General features: G+C 38.7%; 1 protein-coding gene across 1 annotated transcript in view; it reads left to right on the top strand.

Annotated features, from left to right (window-relative positions):
* The window catches only part of LOC149153983 (glycosyltransferase family protein), a 162820-nt gene extending 144389 nt beyond the window's left edge, over window positions 1-18431 (top strand). Inside the window, exons 7-11 of the mRNA XM_089440513.1 lie at window positions 12767-12830; window positions 13093-13150; window positions 13248-13334; window positions 17744-17837; window positions 18002-18431. Of these exons, the coding sequence (XP_089296639.1) occupies window positions 12767-12830; window positions 13093-13150; window positions 13248-13334; window positions 17744-17837; window positions 18002-18112 (414 nt within the window). The 3' untranslated portion in view covers window positions 18113-18431. The remainder of the gene's footprint in view (window positions 1-12766; window positions 12831-13092; window positions 13151-13247; window positions 13335-17743; window positions 17838-18001) is intronic.
* Window positions 18432-18644: the final 213 nt, after the last annotated feature.

Here is an 18644-nt window from a genome sequence, read left to right as displayed (position 1 = left end):
TGTTGAAAAGTGTAACTAGGTTCAGTCTTCATAATGACATGTGTAATTGTGATTTTATGTAATTGATGTAAATAAGAAAAATAAAATTATTTTTGTAATGCTTGTCTCATGGGTTCATGAGCAAGGAATTTTATTTTTAGTGATGTCTCCCATTTCGAGCCTTTGGTTTGTCATCTAGTCTTGAAAGTCAGTTTGAGTCTATGTCATGTATGAAGGACCCTTCTTGGGCATGTTGCACATTTGTATAAGTCATTAAATAAGTATGAAAGCCCTCCGAGACAAGCACACGACCTCTCCCTCAAGTGGGCTACATGATGGAGTAAATAATCTACACAAAGAGACATGTCGGTTCACCCTCTTCAAGTCGGCTTATTACAGGTTCCAACAACTATAAATAGGGTAGTTCAGATTTCTGTTGGAGGCAGAATTTCAGAGACGATTTCGGTCAAGGTCTGAAATTGAAAGAAGTGCGAAAAGGTCAAGGAAGAAGCCTCCCAACCAACGAAGTGAAGAGAAGGAAGAGCGAAGTCCTTAGGGTTATTTTTGGGTCTGTTTTAAGGGCTGTAAACCTCCACACATGTGAGAAATTTCTGCTGTCTATTGCAGGAAGAAGGCTGAAGTATTACAGTCACAGAATATTTTGGGTGAAGATCAAAGAAGATATCAAGCTGAGTTGTCAAGTAAGCAATCTCCTCCTAAAGAAAAAGGAATCAAGGTCCCAAAGTTGATTCTTCACATGTGCTAGGGTTTCTGAAGGAAGCTGAGAAGTTGCAGGTCTAAAGGAAGCCGAAAATTTGAAGTATAGCTGAGGTACAAAGGAAGGCAAGCAGTTGGACCAAGTGTTGACTCCGGCACGAAAGAGAAGCAGTGAAAGGGTCTTATTTCTTAGTCTTGGAGAGGCAAATTGGTCAAGGGTCTTCATCTTGGTATTCATCAATTGAAGACTCTATAAGAAGAAGAATTTGTTCGGGTTTTCCTCTCAAGTGAGAGAGGTTTTGGCCCTGGATGATAGCCTACATTCTGTGTTTCTTGTCTCTTTATGGTTTATGCATTGGTAGTTGTTTGATGAAGAATAACACTATAATAACATAAGTAAAAGAAGATCCTAATCTAAGAAGTAAAAAACATTCACAAGCAATTACTAATAGAAGCGAAATCACTTAAATTTGATGCCCTAGATTTGTCAACACATTTAATGAGGAGGAGTTACACTTTTGCCATACATTGAATTAGTGAGGGAGAGTTACATTCTCTTAGGTGTGGAGTTACTATTTTATTCCAAGAGAAGGTTGAATTTGCCAAGTAAGAGATTCTCAATTTAATTTACTTATTTCATGAGAGAATTTGTTTTTATTAATCCATTAAAGGTGAATGACTTTAGACTATTTTATAGATAATAGTATCATAATAATAATAATACTAGTAAGGAAAAAAATATTAATTCTTGACTTGTATAATCATGATTGATTTGATTTTAAAGTGGATTCCATATGTCGAGATCTTCTTTTATCATTTAGACATGACTTTCTATTTTTAGAAAGTCACTTCCAAATTGAGATGTGAATTACTATTTTTGGAAAGTCAAATTAGAATTGTTAGAAATGAAATTTTATTATAGGTGGTTCAAACAAAACTGAAAGATATGATTTCTTCTAGGAGAAATTCATCCCTGAGCTGTCAAATTTTAACAAAAACTTGCAAAATATTTGAAAGAACAAGACAAGGTAGATGTTGAATCAAATGAGGCAAATCCTGCCTCTCAATTCAAACAACCAACAAGGTTGGGAGCATCTTCATCAAACCTCCACTTTCCTCTTATGGAATTGGCAACCTTGGTTCAAAGTGGTCTAATTTGGGACCGCTTGAAAAGAGTTTTAATAACGATGCTCTAGAGAAGGTAGATGCAACTATAGGTCAATGCATTTATGCAAAAGACCTTCCCTTTAACCTTGTGCGATCTCCTTACTAGGCAAAGATTTTGAAAGCAGCGAATGAAGCTCCAAAAGGGTACAAGAGCCTTGGATATGAGAAGGTCCGCACTACATTGTTGAGTGTTGAGAAGTTAGATTTGGAGGCTAAATTAAGCCCCATTCGTAATTCATGGCGCATTTCAGGGGTGTCCATCATTTCTGATGGATGAAAAGATCAAAGGAATAGGCCTTTGATCAATGTGATTTGTTAGAGCCCCAATGGGGCAATGTTTTTAAAGGCAGTGGATTGTAAGTGGCAGTTGATAGATTCCCAATTCATTGCTGATATCTTGATTGAAGCAATTGAATTGTTGGGGGCAAAAAAGGTTGTCCAGGTAATTACTGACAATGCAACGATTTGTAGAGTAGTAGACCTAATTATCAAAGGCAAATATCAACACATATTTTGGACCCCTTGTGCTGTACATTCATTGAACCTCATGTTGAGCAAGATGGGGAGGAAAATTGAGTGGATTCAAGTTAATTTGTCAATTGAAGATCTATAAGAAGAATTTTCTAATTGGGTTTTCCTCTCAAAGAGTGAGAGGTTTTGGCCCTAGCTGATAAGCCTACATACCGTGTCTCGTCTTCTATTGTTTATTTGGTAATTGTCTTGATGAAAAGAACACATTAATAATGTAATGAAGAGAAGATCATAATTCAAGAAGTAAAAGTATATCACAAGAAATTATCAAGAAGAGAAATCTCCTAATCATTGTTGCCCTAGATTTCTCAACACCAATCATGTGCGTAGAAACACCATTGTCCACTAGCCAAATTTCATCATGATTTTCAATGGAAACTGTAAGAGCACAAATAAATGAGTTTTCAGATTTAGAATCATGTCTCCTATGCCTCCTCTTTGAAGATGGCTCATTTAGATTGACCGTAGATGCATGATGCCTTCCTCTTCTTTTACAATCATCATTCCTTTCATAGTCATCTATTCGATTCTTTTGAGGACAATGAGCTTGATAGTGGCCATAGGCTTGACAACGAAAACATTGAACATTTGATAGATTATTGCCATCTCTCCTATCTCTTTTGTCTCTTCTATCTCTTCTATCTTGAGAGGGAAGAGGAGGTCATCTCTATGAAGTAGATTACTTCTTTGGTGCAAATCTAGGACCTTGTCTTTTACTGACACTTCTTTGAAACTTACCAAAATTTGGTTTCTTCTCGGATCTTCAATGTCTCCTCTACAAAAGAGTCTTGATTCTACTTGAGTACTTGCTGCCCAGAGCTTGTCAAAGGTTGGAGCATTTTCTCTTGCACTAATACCTGCAGCAACCGAATCCCAAGATCTAGGAAGACCACACAAGGCTACAACTACCAATTCCTTATCAAATACTTCTTCATCAATGGCTTTGAGTTGGTTTCTTATTTGAGATATCTTGACAAAATATGATGCCACTATGTCATTCTTTGTCATCTTGATATTACGAAGCTGTCTTCTTAGATTGATGGATTGATTGACATTATTAATGTTATACAATCCAATAATAGCATGATACATAGCCTTAATAGTCTTATGTTCAACAATATAGGGAATCAAATGATCCCTAACAAAGTCCAATATGATGGTCCTTGCCAAAATATCATCTTCATGAAACTTCTCCTTTCCTGCTTGATCAAATGGTTCAGTAACTTTACTTGTAACAATTTCCAAAACCTTTTTTCTCTCAAGAATTATTTCAACCCTAGCCTTCCATGCTTTGTAGTTAGTAGCTCCTTCAAGCTTGCTTTCAGCCTTCATGAAGGAATTCATGATGAAGATTGCTGGTCGCAATAGAGGACAAAATCCATTTTTTTTAAAGTACCTTTTTAGATGCCCTTAAAGATCTCTCTGCTCTTTTTCTTCACCAAACCTCTTATACCATGTTGAAATTCTAGTGTAGCAAGGACTAGAATATTTTTTCACAATTGATAACTACTATTGATGCAATCAGTTCTTTCTTTTTACTTCAATCAACAAGTAGCTATACATGAAAAACTTCAACCATTCAATTCTTCAATAAGAGCAGTAAATAGAGATCACAATAAACAATGAACAGTAGACAAGAGACACCAAGAATTAGGCTCACAGCTAGGGCAAAACCCATAAGGGGAAAACCCAACCAAAATTCTTTCCTTATGAGAGAGAGATTCTGTCCATCAAAACTATATCAAGAATATTCCAATAAATCCAAATATGACCTCAACAAAGTACTAGTCGAAATCGGTCAACAGGGAGAGAAAAGTCAACTTTAGGTCAACTGCAATAGTCTGCACAATGAGGCCGAAATTCGGTCTTGAGGTCATTGTAATGCGAGGCCAAAATTCTGTCTTGAATCTACCACAAAAGTGTCAACGTACCAGTCAAAGAATCTCGGTCAAATCCTCAGTCAAGTAATGTAGCCGACTCAGGTCAATGTCACAATGTTGGAGCGAAATTTCAGTCTCAAAGAATCAATGAACTTCTCAGGTATTTAACCTTCCAAGGAGATCTGATCAGAGGTAAAACAAATGCCAATTGCCCAAGTCAAAAACACAGTTAGCGCCGCCTCAAAGAGAAAGTCAACGTAGATGAAAATATCTTCTATCTGTCCTTCACATGTGTGGAGATGCTCTCTGAAATTGCTAATTGAATTTGTGATGATTTGATGTCCAAATAATGCCAATGATGTCCCTTTTATATGAGTTTCATGTGGGCTAATTAGCCCTAATGGAGCTGACTTGAAGAAGTTAATGAAGCCGACTTGTAGGGTGACAAAAAATAAAATTTCCTTCATTTTTGCCAATGAAAAATGTCGATCATGGCTACATAAATTTTCAACATATTTGTTCCCGAGACTACTCCTATCTTGGATTCCCAATCCTCAAGAAGTATTGGTCCCAAATGCTTATCCAATACTCCATTCTCCCTACCAGTGCCTTCACTAGACTTACGACTATTAGTCCTGGGCTAATGCATGACACATGGAGAATACGGTGTCCTCTATCATCCCCTCTCAACCAAGGAGAAGATCCTTACTTCCTCTCGAATAGGGAAACATAACCACATGTCTCAGAGTGTCTCATTTGTCAGCTACTTATTCTTCCATGGAAATTTTAGTAGTAGCTTGCAGGGCTTCTCGGCTCCTAACAACATTACATCATATCAAACTTCGACCTTCTTGGATCTCGAAAATCTTCATACAACTTTGACATCAAATGGTTTATCTATCATCTTCAAGTGTTTTGAGATCTTCCATGTACTTGTATATGTAAGTATGAATACCTCCCTAGTTAAGAGGGAGTGTTGAAGAATGTAACTAGGTTTGGTCTTCATAAATTGTATTTGAGTCACAATTAAATGTATTTATCAAAAGAAAGAAAAACAAAATTTTATTATTATTAATATGACTTATTAAAGCATGGGTTTCATGCTTGGGTCATCATGTTTTAGGTCAAAGTCCCCATTCACGACTTCTAGGATTTATTCAGAGCCATTAGAGTCATTATCCATTTAAAGAGACCCTTATTGGGATTTTGAATCATGCAAAAAGAATTAATATTGAGTCAAATAGGCTATTTGTCACCTCCACACCAAGTTGACCTCAAGGAGATCAAGTCGGCCTCAATCTGGGTAATTCGATCTCACCAGAAGCTTATATATATAAGCAGTTCGAATTCATTTGGACACTCTCTCACTCAAGTTCGATATCCAAGAAGAAGAGCTGGAAAAGTGCGAAGTTGGAAAAGGAGGCTAAAAGGAGTGCGAAGTTGGAGGAGGAAGAAAAAGTCAAGATCGAAATTTTGGGGTATCTATGTCTCTCTCGTGTGGATTCCTCTAGGAGATCAAAGCCTCTCTTGTCAAGTTGAAGCTGTTGCTGCTGTTGTTGCTACCGATTGCTGGGTCTGAAATTGTCGCTGCAAGTTGTTGCTGAAGGGTTATCATCTGCAAGAAGGAAGAAAGCACTGACTTGGCGTGGAGGAAGTCTGTGTCTCAGTCAAGAGTCTTGGATTATCTCAGGAAGTTATTAAGGAAGAGTTGTTGGCTGGGTTTTCCCCTAGATAGGGGTTTTCCCCTGGCTGGTCGTCTATATCTGGTGTCTGTGATCTTTGTGCTATTGTTTTGGTAATTGCTTGATGAACTAAAAGATAAAAGAAGAACATAAAGATAAGAAAGTCACAAGTAATTATCTATATAAAGAAAATCTTTCTGCCTTTCTGATTTTCTAACATCATCATCCATCATGGCCCCAAAAGCCAAAGACTCTGCATGGGTTCACTGTCATGTTGTTGATGGAAAAATGATCCAAAATGGATCTTGAATAAACTTTTAAGTCTATGAATTTTCCTCACAGAGGAAAAATGAAAGTCAAAGGATGCTCCTGGAAATAGTCTCATTGCAGAGATCTCTTCATTCTGAATCTAACGCAATTTGAATGGGTGAAAACGGACTTCAGATGAAGAAGTTATTGTAAAAAGAAATTTGCCCATTGTCCTTTGAAAATGAGGCATTTTCTTATTAAATGGGACTTAGGAGAAATAAAGGCTTTCTAAAGGAAATCACATCGGAAAGGCTGAACTTAAGCCAAAGGCATGAAGGATTCGCGATGAGCGATATGCGATTAAAGCGATCGGTGATATCGGTGATCGGGCGATTAGAGGAGATAGCGCTAAGGGCCATGCGACGTGCAATTAGCGATTGCGATCGACCGATCGGCAAATCGGCGATCGGCACACCCAAAAGGGAAGGACCCGTAGCACTGCGATATGCCGATATGCGATCAACGATGGCACCAATATGCGACAGTGCCGACTTGCGATTGCGATGATCGGATCGGCAGATCAACGTTGGCGATATGAGGTCACATCGCAATATTCCATGGTATATGGAAAGAACCCCCCCGAGCCGTTGTGATTGCGATTAGCGATCAGGACCCGGACCCGACAAGGATTATAGATCCGATTGCATAAATTTTGAGATTCGTATTTTTGGATTTTCTATGTATTCCTTTGTATTTGGGTTTTTTGACCTCCTGCCTGTGCGATCGCGATTTGCGATGATAGGACGGACCCAATGGGTTTATAGACACGATTCTATAATATTTGAAATCCGACTAAAAGGCAAATGATGTGTTTTTAACGCGTCTGCCTGTGTATTCCGTTATGCTGCTATTTTTGGGTTTTTGCCTGAAGGAAGGCCCCGAATCCTTTGTAACAGCTCTTGATCATTCTGCCATGCTGGAAGTGGGCATTTTTGTAGACAATGATGTGTTTGGGAATGCGCAGAGCCACAGAGCCAGATGGCCAGTCGAACAGACAAGGAGCAGAAGAAGCCGCAGAGCCACAGAGGATTGATTACACGCAGAGAAATGGCTGGGGAAGCCGGAGAGCCGGAAGAATGCCTCAAAGGAGCCAGAGAGCCCAATTGACAAGGTAGCGGGAGCGCAGGGAGTTGAGGGAGTCTTTGAGGAGTCGCTTGGAGGTCGAGCGAAAAACCAGAGAGCTGAAAGTTGCTGAGACAGTCGCTTGGAGGTCGAGCGAACTGCTGATAGCTCATAGAGCCAGAGCCAAGAGCCGAGAGCCAAGAGCCAGAGCCAAGAGCCAGAGCCAAGAGCGAAAGCCAAAGCCAGAGCGAGAGTGAGAGCTACGAGCCAGAGCCAAGAGCAAGAGCCAGAGCCGAGAGCCAGAGCCGAGAGCCAGAGCCAGAAAGCCGGAGAGCTTCAGAGCCAGGGATAAGATGGTGTTCTAAGCCCATTGTGTTCTGTGTAAACCAGTGGAGTTGAGCGTGGAGCTTGTAAAAGGACTTATGCCATAATCCTAGAGAGCCTAGTCGAGTTGACTAGAGCTCAAGGAGACGTAGCCCAAGAGTTTTGGGTGAACTCCATATTACATTGCTGTTTTGTGTGTTTGTTTTATTGCTGCATTATTTACTGTTATATGTATTTACATATCAGCATAAGCAACATAACTTACAACACATAAACAATTTTAAAATAAACATAAGCATACACCTATTTTCAAGCACCTTTTTAATTCCGCAAATGGTTAATCATAAGATCTTGGGAACATTTAAGCTTTGGAAGTGGGAGAGATTCTTGTAAGCTTGACAAGAAGCCTTTAGCGCCCCATTTTTAGATCAAAAAATGCTGTGCAAATATTGCAAATCCGAATGGGAGCAGGGGATATTTATAGTTGAAATGACACTTGGCTGGTAGAAGAGGCCAAATAACCCCCTTTGATGCACCAAATAAAGTGATAGGGCGTATTAGGAAAGAATACCTAGAAAATTTTGAGAAGTATCAGGGGGCAAAGGCTAGGGAAAAAGCTATACAAGATGAAATTGCAAGGAAGAAGGAATTTGCAGAAGCTATGGATAGGAGAGAAGCAAGTGGGTGTGATGATTTTGAACTTGAAGACTCGTCCCTTCCACCAATCTCCATGACCCCTTTCGTTATGTTCCTCCCCCTCTTGGGTCTCACTCTCAACTTGAAGGCCAAGCCAAAGCTAAAAAATGGATGAACATTTAGAGTTATTTCATGCCTTCCTACATCTCTGCCTCTACTAGTGCCACTGCCTCCCAACCAAATCTAACCTCCCCTTTAATGCGGTTCGCTCACCTTATTACCAAGTTATGTGGGATGCTATTTTCACTAGAGGAAAGTGCTTCAAAGGCCCTACTATGCATGAATTGAGGGGAGCTCTTTTGGAAAGAGAGGTTGTGATTAGAGAATATTTGACGAACTATAGTCATGGACCAAACCAATTTGTTCCATCATGTCAAATGGATGGACTGATGGAAAAAATGACACTATCATAAATTTGCTTGTCTCTTGCCCTTAATGAACCATGTTTTCGAGATCCGTTAATGCATCTGATAGGGTGAAAGATGCCAACCCATTGTTTGGGCTTTTGGATGAGAGGGTTACAACAATGGGGAAGCAAAATGTTGTGCAGGTCATCATAGATAATGCCTCAAACTATGTTTTTGCTAGAAAGATGCTAGAGGCCAAATATAGGACCATATTTTGGATCCCATGTGATGCACATTGCATAGACCTCATGCTTGAGGACATAGGAAAAGTGGAGTGGGTAAAGAACACTGTAGAGCATGCCAAGAGTATCACAAACTACATCTACAACCACTCATGGGTATTGAGCCTAATGAGGAAAAAATTGCAATACATATCAATGATATTATCAACAAAATACATAACCAATTAGGCTCTAAATGGCTTCTAGAGTCTAAGAACAATGCTAAAACTCAAGCTACTAGGCCACTAGCCTACTACAAATCATTGATCAACATGATCACTCATCAAACTCATCACCACTACTAGACATGGTATCATTAGAAGCAACTACATAAACATCATCTGGATCAGATTTTGAGGACTCCTCAAACTCCTTTCCAACATCAATAACAATACTAGGCCTAGCAAAACTAGAAGCACGGATTGTCCAAGTTGCACAACTACTGCTTTCCTCACCATGTGCCATGCTTGGTCTTGGTGGTTCACTTCCTTCAACTACTAGATTTGCATTGGGCTCAACACCCCCAAATCCATGGCATCAATATCAAAATCAACATCAAACTCAACTGATTGAGTCTCCTCCACTTGTTTTGAAGTTAGATCAATATCATCCAACACAATGGGATCTGTATCAGGTCTTTTGTTCAACAACTGGTTGCACCTTAGTTGAAGGTTGTACTGCACAAAGACAAGATCATTTAATCATTTTTGTTCCAAACAATTTCTCTTCTTCGTGTGAATCTGTTCAAAAACAAACCAATTGCACTCACACCTAGAAGCACTGCAAGTTTGGTTGAGAACTCTAATTGCAAACTTTTGAAGTTGAGGACATTGGATGCCAAATAACTCCCACTAATGTGCTATAAAGACAAAGACTAGAGTTAGTTCATTGTTCAACAACTTGGATGGTAATTTTGAACAATTTACAAGTTACAACATCAATCTTAAACAATTGAAGTTTATAAAAAAAAAAAAAAATTGGAATTGCTTACCTGGTTGATCCACATCTCTTGCAATCTTTGCTATATTTTTGCCAAATGTGCCTGTGGCCATAGAGAAAGTAGTGAGTTGTTGATGTATTTCCAACTGCTTTGACTCATCAAGTACCATTCGCTTCAAGCACTTGTGCAACCCATCTCTTACCTTCCTATTATGATCTTCTCCTAGCTTAGCTTTATAATGATGCTTTGGGTTCAGGAAATACCCGACTGGATGTATAGGACGATGGAGTTGATTATTCCATTTGTTATCAATGATCTCCCAAATAGGCCCACATTTACCTGCTTTATCCTTGTAGGCTGCTTGTATCTGCTCCTTTGCCTGTTCCATAGCCTCATAGATGTAGCCCATAGACAATTTTCCCCCGTCCACCAACCGTAACACCTTAACAAGGGGCTCATCGATTTCCGCAAGATTTGATGCTCTTTGCCAAAAGGCATTATCAAAAACTTACTTTTTGGTGACTTTTCCATCTGCTTTGCAAGCCCATTGAGATGAATTCCAATCATCATTGGGAAACTTTTTCTGCAAGTTTTGTTGTTGGGAAGTGAGAGATTGCAATGTGAGGAAGTGAGTAGCAAATCTCGTGATGACAGACCTAACAAGTTCCCTGCCCCCATTGTTTTAGCATGCATTTAATGTTTTTATACCCTAGTTGTGCTTTTATTGAGTAGATGTAATTATGCTCAAAACTAACTGTTGGATTGCTATGGTAAGAAAATTTAATATGAAAGACTCAGTAGCCTCCTCTCTAATCTAGATGAAAATGGAGATCGAGACCCTACAAGGAAGGGGTCTAAGATAGAACAACCTTCAACTATCAAAACCAATTTTAACGTAGTAATTGTGACCAATTACCTTGCTAGGCTTTCTAGAGGACATATAAAGCAAGGAACTAAGAAGCAACTGCTAAATTATTAAAGGATAAAAGGGGAGGAGTTACCTCACATGTAATGCTCCTTCGAAGTGGTAGATTTTTTCCTTCAAATGGATTGATTTGTTAATCTAGCCTATGTAGGAGACTTGAAATCCACATCTAATCTTGAAAGAACAAAAGCAAGAATCGAGGGGGAAGAACTTGAACAACACCAAATCATTTCAATAGATATTTATCAAAGTATTCTCACTTAGGCTAATCAACAACAAGAAATGCTATGAGGGGGAGTCTCTTACTTGGAGAGGAGGCTCAACAACTGTCTTCATACAATAATATTTTTTTCCTTAGATCTAACCTAGGAGATCATAAAAAGATCTTATCCTCCAACTAACTGTGATGACAAGGTCAAAAATACATAAAATATGAGGAAGGTATGCAAGATATACAAGTATTATCCAAAGAGAAAGGACATTCCACTAAAAATAGGAAGTAGAGTCAAATAGTGGGCAAGATTCCTCGTCATAGCATGCTAAACACCTCAAACACCTTCCCCAAGCAAAATTGATCCAAGAAATGAGCAAATGGTTAGGAAAGAAGTGTTCCAGGACACATGTGGCATGCAGGAGCTCCAAAAGTGGATGGCTCATCGAAAGATAACGTCAAATGGTTACCTGTGAGTCCTCCAAGATGTAACAACCTCCCAACTCCATGCTAACCACTTTCCTCAAGTCTAGGAAGGTCAAAACAACTCATAGATTCCTAGGAAGAGCTCCAACGATCCATTAATGTGCTCTCCAAGGTGGATGATTCTTGAAGAAGTGTGACAAATGCCTCTAAATATGTGAGATAAGGCTAAGCACTCCATGAAAGATGATGTGGCATGATGTGGCAAGTGCATATGCATGAAAAACCATCCAAGAAGGCTCAAGTCATTGGAGATGGGGGTACTCCAAACTCTAAGTGCATACAAAAATCTAGAGGCCCCTCATGGGGTGGATTTACATGATCTTTAAGTGCCAAATACATGTCATAAGACCCGAAACTTAAAAGTGCTAGGGAGATAGTCACCTATGTCTAATTGTGACAAGTACATAAATAGACCCATGCTTAGGCCAAAGAGGAAGTGTGCTTTCTAGGTATGATAACTTTTACAATACATTGGCACAATTTTTACATAATGGTAATGTGAAAGAATCTAGGTGTTCCCTAAGTCATGTCCTAATATTTGGACTCCAAGATCCCTACGCACACACCTTGTCTATAAATGACCTCTAGGAGATGGTTAGTATGAGCCACAAGGGTAGGGACTGTATCTGAAATGGGGACTAAGAGGATGGGCCATGACAAACCACATTGGTCTAGGGAAGCCTCCTGGATGAAGCAATTACTCTACATAAATCACTATGCATGGTCTAGTAAAATACATAAGATACACCATCACACTTTTGGCTGATCGTGATACATAATACAATCCTCATGATGCCAGAACTGATCATGGAACCTTGGGCTCTGACATCATCTTAAATCATGCATGAGGTTGGTTCAGATGCCGGACTAAATCTGGTGAGAAATGGGGTACTCCTGATGTGGAACCGAGGGGTCAATCTTGGAGGGCTCTGGCTGCAGAGTAAAAAGGATGGAAAGGCAATGCAGAGAGTTAAAGTCAAATTAAATTATTTGTCGACTATAAAAGCATTGTAATTCTTTTAAGTATGTCCAATATAACTGTTATATGTATCAGAGTCATCATTCTTTCACTAGATGAACAAATGTTTAAAATTTAGTGTGCTTTTCTGATTTTCAATTGTGTTGCTTTTTCTCCCCTTCATTTTTGGTTTGTTAGTGACAGAGAAAGAAGATGAGAGGGAAGGGATTTAATATTTAGTAACTTTATTTCCTAATTTCTGTGTTCACAGGTCCATGAGAATGCTTATGCCAGTGAAATGCATCACTGCTTTTCCTTTCAGCTAAATTCATCTGGTTAGCCTCTTTATAGCCATTTTCTTGTATCTTAATTCTTGAAACAATTCACTTTGGTATGTCATTGAACCTGAAGGAAAAATATGGAAGGAAAGTTGATTGGTAGTTTGGTTAGTCAAAAGTAAAATGTTCTTGTTCTGTTTTGTATCTAGTGATTGGTATGATGCATACTGCTATGTACATAGAAATAGATATGTTCGACAATTCCTGATTATATTTTGAATCTTGATATTGGTATGCTTTTGGTGATACCTGGAATCAGGTGTTGTCAAACCTCAATCTGAGGTGGAGTTTTCAGATATTTCCATCCTAATAGGCAGGTATGCTATGCTTGCATAATTTAAGTTTTAGATCTCAGCAGTTGTTAAGACTTTTACCCAGTTTCTATTACTAAAGTTTGCAAATGCATGGAAACAGGCAAGGCCAATCATGCACCATGGCTTGCAAGTCCAGGGGGCAGTCTTGTGTATCAAGCAGGTTCTTGGCACTAAATAACTGTGGAGTGTAGGTTACAGCACCATTTGCTATTTGTTACAACAATCCTTTTGGTTTTCTTTTGAGTACTTCACAGTAGCAATTTTTTTCTGTTTCATACCTTTTAGTTTTTACCAATCTTTTTGGTCAGTTGTGAGATCCACAAGCCTTAATTTTCTCATTATTTTGTTTTTATATGGTCAGCCTTTATTGAGGGATGAAGTTTTTCGAATAATGTCAAGTACAACAGCTTCTTTTAGAGGCTTAAAATGTATTTTCTAAAGGTAACATCATTAATTATGCTAATCATAAGATAACATAAGGTAATTTTATTAACGTCCAACAACTGACCACAAATGTAGGTCAATGGGACTAAAGATACATCCTGTGTGAGTACAATGTGGGATGGCAAATGAAACTCCTAGGTAATGCTGAAACCAAGATAAATGAAGTTTGTTTGTACACAAACAAATATATATATCTGAAGTTAATTTCCGGTCATTTGCAAATTGCAACAATAAATTTGTCTGTTCTGTTCTATTCACTTGAGGAATCTATACATACATTTTTCGCAGACTGGGACTGTTTGTAGAGAGAATACTGATATTTTTTGTGGAATATTGTGCCCTCCTCAACACCTCACCATTTGCATATTGGCATAGTCTCTAAGCATGAGCTGAAGGTAATGTCCTCTTCTAATTAAATTGCCCAGGGGAGGATCAAGTGGCCTATCCAACCCCGTAGACTATAGTCATTTGTAAAGTGGGGAACCCATTATTTGATGTTATTGGGGTAACATAGGATAATTGGGGTAATTGGAGGAAAACCTGTGGTAAAAGCCAAATTTAGGGCAAATTGAAGGAAAACCTATGGTAAAAGCCAAATTTGGGGAAAATTGAAGGAAAACTTTTTAGCACCTCAAATTAAAATTAGGAGGGAAGACCCCAAAGGGAATCTATTTAAGGGAGAGAGGAGAATCATTTTTCTCATCATGGATTGTTGATGTTCCTGATTTGTGAGCTGAGGCTCTTGGAGGGTTTTAAGAACCCTTATGTTTGATTGTTTTGGTGGTGAAAGATTCCACCCTAGCCAATCCCTTCTCTTTATTCAATTTAGCTTAATTTCTGAGGCATCATTCATTTGTTTGTGGCAATCAAGGGTTTTTGAGGGAGAAATGCTGTGGTATCAAGGTTCTGTAGTTTGTTTGGGCAGCAAAGGGGATAATCTGTGCCAATGCAGACCTGTTCAAGGCATTTCTAGGGACAACGAGGATCAAGTCTAGGCAACAAACAGCTCTGAAACCCTACTTCAGGCATGCGGCACACCTTGAAGGAGTTTTATGTGGTAGCGAAATTATTCAAGTGGTAAATCTTGGCAGCAAAGTTTCCTAAGCCCCTACCTAAGGCAACGGCTATCTTGGAGAAGTATTTTCTGTGTTAGCAAAGCACTAACTAGGGCAACGAAAACCTACCTCATGTAGTGGCTAATTTGGAGGTGTATACCCTATGACAACGAGGGCTTGCTAAGTCCTAGTATCATTGTGGGCCATCTCCGAAGTGTGAAATTTCCTTGAAATGTAGCAACTGAAATTTACTCTAAGTGGTTACTAGTTTATTATTTTTTTGAATAATACCAAATAAATCACACCGCATTCTTCACAAATAAATTTTGTGGAAGCTAAATAAAACACTGAAACTGAGAAAATAGATGCGCACACACAATAAAAAATGACACCAATGTTTTTGGACAATAGTCCTTTGGAAAAACCCTGTAGGGAAAACTGGTGTAGCAGATGAGGGTTTATTTTATTATTATGTAGTAGTAAAAATATGAGTATGATAATCTAGATGCTACTGGCAATCCTCCAGTAAATCTACGGGCAAAATAATTTGGAGAAATTTTCTCTCTTCTACAAATAATCTCGGCCTCCCTCTGACTTGCTCGAACCCCACTGAGAAAACTCGACCTCCAGGAATTCACACTGCTTGGCCTAGGAATTTCGCACTACTTGGTAGCTGGCTCTAGATGTGCCGTCCTGCCTCCCTATGCCTCTCGAAAGAAGTCACTCTGCCTTCTGGGTGATCTCCTGGTCTCCAAAAACTAAATCGACCTCCTTTTTGGCACTCCGAACCGGGTTTCTGGCCATTCGCACTGGCTATGCGTCCCTCTATATAGAAATATTTAGTCTCCTTGCTAGTACTGATCTGCTGATGGGAACCTCTACCACAAATCTCTTCTGTTGCTCCCTCAATTGCTGATGCTCTGCTTCTTTGGCTCGAACTCCTATTCCTGTTGAATCTTTGCAATTGGATAGCTCGATCTTCCAAGGAACTCGTTCTCCCTGTGTCCCATAACTATGGATCGATGTGTCTATCACCATCCCATCAATCTACTCTTATAATCTCTCGTTGGAGCACTAATGACCATGATCAAATCGTTATCAACTGTTAAGATCATCTTAGACTCAATCCATGTGAGTCTCTAGGGCTTTCTCAATTAATTGTTGTTGATTAATCAACAATTATTGATCAATTAACTTAATTCAGTGGTCTCTAGGTGTTTTCTCCTGAAACCTTTTCTGGGTTTTGGAGATCTTGTGTTTTTTAGCCTCTTACACACAAATTGAGACTACAACACTTGTTCGATGCTACAAAAAACTAACACTCCCTCTTAGTGAGGAAGGTGTTTTGCCTTCTCCACTCCACTACTATATCCATCAACCTGATGAATACCCTGAAGTCTGTAGCTAGGCCACCTCATGCTGCTGATGTTTGACAATTGTGATACAACTAGCTCTCATTGTCCATCAACGCTGCGGATACTTTGATTCATTTGCTAACCCTGTAGCTGAACCAACTTGCATGTGTGTTGCTGTTGACATTGCTCTGTGCCTCCTTGCATTGCTGCCAACACTACATGCATTGCATATGATCTCATGCTGTTGCTATTGTTGTAACTACTGCAACTGAGAACTGATCTATGGATCCTCTGTGTCTCTGCACTAGCTCTGCACCTGTCTCCTGAGTCTCTAATTGCAACTAGTCTCTGCACTGTCTCTCAAGATTTGATTGCGCCCACTGACACTTATCCTTCTGCTACTGAAAACTATAGGCTCTCATAGCCAAGGTAATGATCCAACAGGAAACACCTTGGAAGATTTCGATCTCTAGGCTCCCTCCTGTACTTCCTTGGACCCAACACTTTGGAGTGTTGCATTCGTCCTCCTCTTGAGGCTAGTGTCGTATGGTCCATCGTCTTCCTCTCCCTAGCCTTGCTTTTAGAACTTGACATTGAGCTAAATCCCTAACCATAACCTTGATCTTAAAGTGATTAATGGCCAAGATTAGATCTCACCTCACTTGAGATTAGTGGCTAAGATTAAAACAAAATCACTAAAGTAAATTAGTTTACTCTTTAGAAGTTTCTTTTAGCTGAATAAGTCAACACACTAATATGTGCTTTTTGCTAATTTAGAGTTAGGCTAAGTTACATTATCAAGTTGCTCATGCTTGAGCTAGTGTTCTAAGGAGAATGTGGGCGACTTTTGCATGCCTAGACACAAGCCATGTGCAGAAGTCGCTGCCCAAGCAACAAAAATCAACAAAGGTTATAACACAAATATATTTACGTGGTCAAAATTCTGTAAGAGGGAAACAATCCACGGTCTGAGCCAACATGGCCACTTGCAGAAATTTATTAATGGAAAAGATATTTTTTTACATAATAGAGTTTTCATATTCGATCATCAGCCATGATCCTCCATGCTCTTTAAATGGAGATCATGGGCCAATTGGGCATTAAACCATGGAACATTAGTTGTTAGTATCATTGAGAATATGAGTGGTTGCATCACTCTATCTCCAGAACATATTGTGACCATTGGATTACAATGCAACTAATGCATACCAAAGAAACACACTTTTATATAATAGACAGATTTGATCATGTTGAACTTAACTAACTCCTAAGTGTCTAAATATTCTAAGAGGGCATAAAGTTTAAACTCAATACTTTCTTCTGAAATTTGGTGTGCAAGTAGGATAGATTGTCCTTTGTCACATATCCAAAATTCAGCTTCTTGTTCCAAAATATGAGTGTGCTGATAAACTTCACTGGACCACTATTGCTGCTGAATATCCAGAAAACTTGAAACAAAATACTTAAAACTGGATTTTATTTTTTATCTTTTTTTGTTTGTTTGTTTATCTGGTGTGCAAGATCGCCAAAACCCTATGGATACTTCTGCATTACATATAATTAAGGGTTCCTTCTTTCTTTCTTTCTTCCTCTGTGTGTGTATATAAAGTATCTAATTAACTTGCACTTGAACCAATTTTGCTTGTCGGACATCTGAAACAATGGAGCATGTTTCACAGTTCTTTCTTTCAAAGAGATTGCCTTACTGTTATTTACGTTTACATTGTCAATTCTAATTGCAGTCTACAGAAATATATGAGCTGTAAAGGGGCATGCAAAGCGAGCATAGGGCCAGATCAACCAGCAGAAGTGATCGATAATGCCCCAAGATATCTGGTATATTTCCAACTTTTTGTCATATAATTTTCTATATAAATGTTGTTATTTTCATGCAGTTTTTTACTTAGCTGTTACTGTCATATTGTGGGCATGGATATTTCCATACAGAATAGCGTCCTTATTGATGTATGCAATTGTTTTCCTGTGGGCTTTTGTTTCAGCATCCTGGGGCATGCATGTATAGCAAAAAGCAGTCTATTTTGTCTTGTGAGGGTTCCCATCCATATACCCGCAGGCTTTGTCCATGTGCAAAGCTTGCAAATTTATTATAGTTTGTTTTTAGAAAGCGTCCAAAATGACTCTACATGATTCTACTGAATAGTTCGATCCAACTAGAAGATTAATAATAGAAATAAAGCTGGGTTTGGGCCCCTTGATACTTTTTGAGGGTTGCATCCTCATTGTATTCCACTGCTACAGTTAAGTCAATATACTTATTCATGACTCAGTGGATATCATAATTCCATTACAGTGACAGCTTTTCTAATGCTGCATCTGGTGAGTTGAATTTGAAGGTAAAATGTATATTCCTGATTTTGTAGTGGCATGATGTTAAATTGGTTTCTGGGAAGATGTTTGAATTTTGAGGCATATGTTAGATTTCCAACATAACATGATCTTTCAATATTATAAGACAAGTTACTAGACGTTTATTTGGAATTGTGATGTTTTGATGAGACACTTCTTCAATTAACATTGTGAATTATATCACTGTGTGAGATTTTCCTAGTTTGAATTAGTTGTTTAAAATTAACATTTGGATTGATAATGATAACGTATGTGTCAGTACTATTTGATGAACTC

This window comes from Pinus tabuliformis, chromosome 9, assembly GCF_031772625.1.
Source record: "Pinus tabuliformis cultivar Carrire ecotype Pingquan chromosome 9, CPIR1, whole genome shotgun sequence".
Taxonomy (NCBI): Eukaryota; Viridiplantae; Streptophyta; class Pinopsida; order Pinales; family Pinaceae; genus Pinus; species Pinus tabuliformis.
This window is presented reverse-complemented; position numbering and strand designations above follow the sequence as displayed.